The sequence below is a fragment of the Cebus imitator genome, unplaced genomic scaffold, assembly GCF_001604975.1.
Source record: "Cebus imitator isolate Cc_AM_T3 unplaced genomic scaffold, Cebus_imitator-1.0 Scaffold129, whole genome shotgun sequence".
In the NCBI taxonomy this organism is placed as follows: domain Eukaryota; kingdom Metazoa; phylum Chordata; class Mammalia; order Primates; family Cebidae; genus Cebus; species Cebus imitator.
The window spans coordinates 2,925,273-2,927,619 of NW_016107444.1; the positions used below are offsets into that span (position 1 = coordinate 2,925,273).

The 2,347-nt window shown below is 41.5% G+C and overlaps 1 protein-coding gene across 1 annotated transcript in view; it reads right to left on the reverse strand.

Annotated features, from left to right (window-relative positions):
• EFCAB14 (EF-hand calcium binding domain 14) overlaps positions 1-2,347 on the reverse strand; it is a 43,709-nt gene that overhangs the window by 15,300 nt on the left and 26,062 nt on the right. The window contains exons 5-6 of the mRNA XM_017540703.1: positions 2,253-2,347; positions 8-94 (exon numbers count right to left, since the gene is read on the reverse strand). Coding sequence (XP_017396192.1) covers positions 8-94; positions 2,253-2,347 — 182 coding nt within the window. The remainder of the gene's footprint in view (positions 1-7; positions 95-2,252) is intronic.

The window sequence follows — 2,347 nt, forward strand, 5'->3', positions numbered from 1 at the left end:
TCTCACTGTGGGTTTTATTGTCAAGTTCTGATGTGGCTGAAGGTGATGGAATGATTTGGTTGCTTCCAGCAGTCTCCTTCAAGAAGTGCTGATTCTGTTAAGAGGAAAGAAGGTTATTGTAGACAACAAGGAATTACTAGGTCTAGTTAACTGAGATGGTCCTAGAACATTCTAGCCTCCCCCAGAATGCATCCACATATTAATCAGTAAGTATTGTCTGGGAACGTACAGGCTAACCAGTCCTATGCTAGGTTCTGAGAGAGCCCAGCCTGAGTATGAGCTGGAGCCCCACAGCAGCACCTAGATTACCTCAGGGAACTCAGATCCTCCTAGTCTGTTTCTCAATCTCTTAATGGAATGAACTCTCTAGAAACATTTCTTCTTTGCCCCATTGCTTGTACTCCCAAAGAAACTACAGCATCACTGTAACTTTCCAGGGACCAACTTAGTCTCAACCTGGGACAGTGTCATTGTTTCCACTGGACTCAAGAGCTCTGACATTAAAAGGGCAGCGAGTCATGTAACCACAGGCTTTGGGCATTTAGCATAACCATCAATCATACCCATTATTAGTTTTTCCTTTATAGCATGTGCTAAGTAAGACTAATGTTTTAGGATTATCTTTCCTTTTCCATTCCCTTCCCACTGATCAAGTTTCTTTGCAGAGACTGAAGGATAACATGTTTATATACACCTTTCCTTCAGTGAGGAAAACATTGCATGGCTTAATCCTTCAGAGCCCATAACTATGACTTAGCTAGCATAACGGATGGCAGTAGGAGAATTACTATTGGCAACTATGGAAGTTTAAAAGTGGCAGATTTAATTATAACAATGCAACTGGTGAAAATAAACTGTTTTCCTTGATAGCTGAAGTCAGTCTGCTTTTGTAAGAAAACCAAAAGGCAACAATAAAGAGAAGAGGAGGAGAGAATGGTGTGTGTGTGTTGGGGGGAAACTCACGGTTCTAAAAAGCAGGAATTTTTTAGTTAGGAAAAATTATTTTAGAAAAAATTACTTGAGAGCATGATCAATATATTAAAATCATGAAAGAACTGTTGAATTAGAGGGGGTTTGTTACTATGGGTCACACAGTTACTCAGTGGCAGTAAGAACCAGAATCAGGGGTCTGGACACCCAGATCAGTGTTTTTTCCTCTGGGCTAGTCCCACTAAGTAACAGGGAGGCATGTTAGTTTTGAAGAAAATGCAGAACCTCTAGTATAGAGCTCTTTAGTATAGCTAAAGCTCTAGAGGTCTCTAGTATAGCTCAGGTCTCCTTGGTACAAACTTTCCAATTAAACTTGGAATTCTGAAGCTTGCAAAGAGCAGGTGGGGGTGGGGGGCACATCCAGAATTTGGCGGAGAGACTAGGGAACTTTTGTGTGCCTTGAATTGTCCCGATTTCAGATGAGTTACACATAACTCATCTGAAATTGGCAAGATGGCAAGGGCCACACCATCCTTTTTTACCCTTCATAAATACTTCATGGGGCTGTCACCCATTAAGTGATTGATTAAGGCCTCCAAATGACTGCAGACAGCTTACATCTGCAGCAGCACTAACTGGTCCTGAGACATTTGAAAACAATTCCTGGGCACTAGAGGGGTTTGCTTCTGTCAGTTATCTGTTGCTGCCCAACAAATTATCCCAAAGCTTTGTGGCTTAAAGCAACAACAATTAAGTATTTCTTATGATTCTGTGGGTTGACTGGGCTCAGCTGGGGGTTTGGGGAGATGGGGGTGGTGTTCTGTTCCATGTGTTGTAGGCTGCATTTATTTAACTGAGAGCCTGGCTGGAGTTAGAACATTCTAGACAGCCTTTCATCCACGAGCACATGTTTCAGCATTTGGGAGTCTAAGTGCCTTGTTGAAATTCCTGATGCACAGAATAATGAGAAATAATTACTTGTTTTAAGCCACAAAGTTCTGGGGAGCTTTGTTATGTAGCAACAAATAATGAGACACTCCTTCCCTTTCCTTCTTTTCCATTTTCTGTCCTACCCATTCCATCCTCAGGAACTGTGTCTTATTACCTACCTCCTCCAGTACTATGTTTGCAAAAGACTTGGCTTTTAATTCTATCTACCATAATTGGTTTACTAACAAATTGTAGAACAATCAATGTATACTGCTTATTAGATTTTTGAACAGATGCATGCAGGGCCTTTTCAGATTAGTGGAAAGCTGGAATCATGACTCTTACATAACATAGGGTGCGCAGAAGCATGCTGACTTTCTGGGCCTCCTTACCATATCACTCTGCAGTAATTCCATCGTTTTCTTGTGTTCATCCACAGTTTTCTGCATTGCTTCCACAGCAAGATGGACGCTGTTTAAAGTATTGC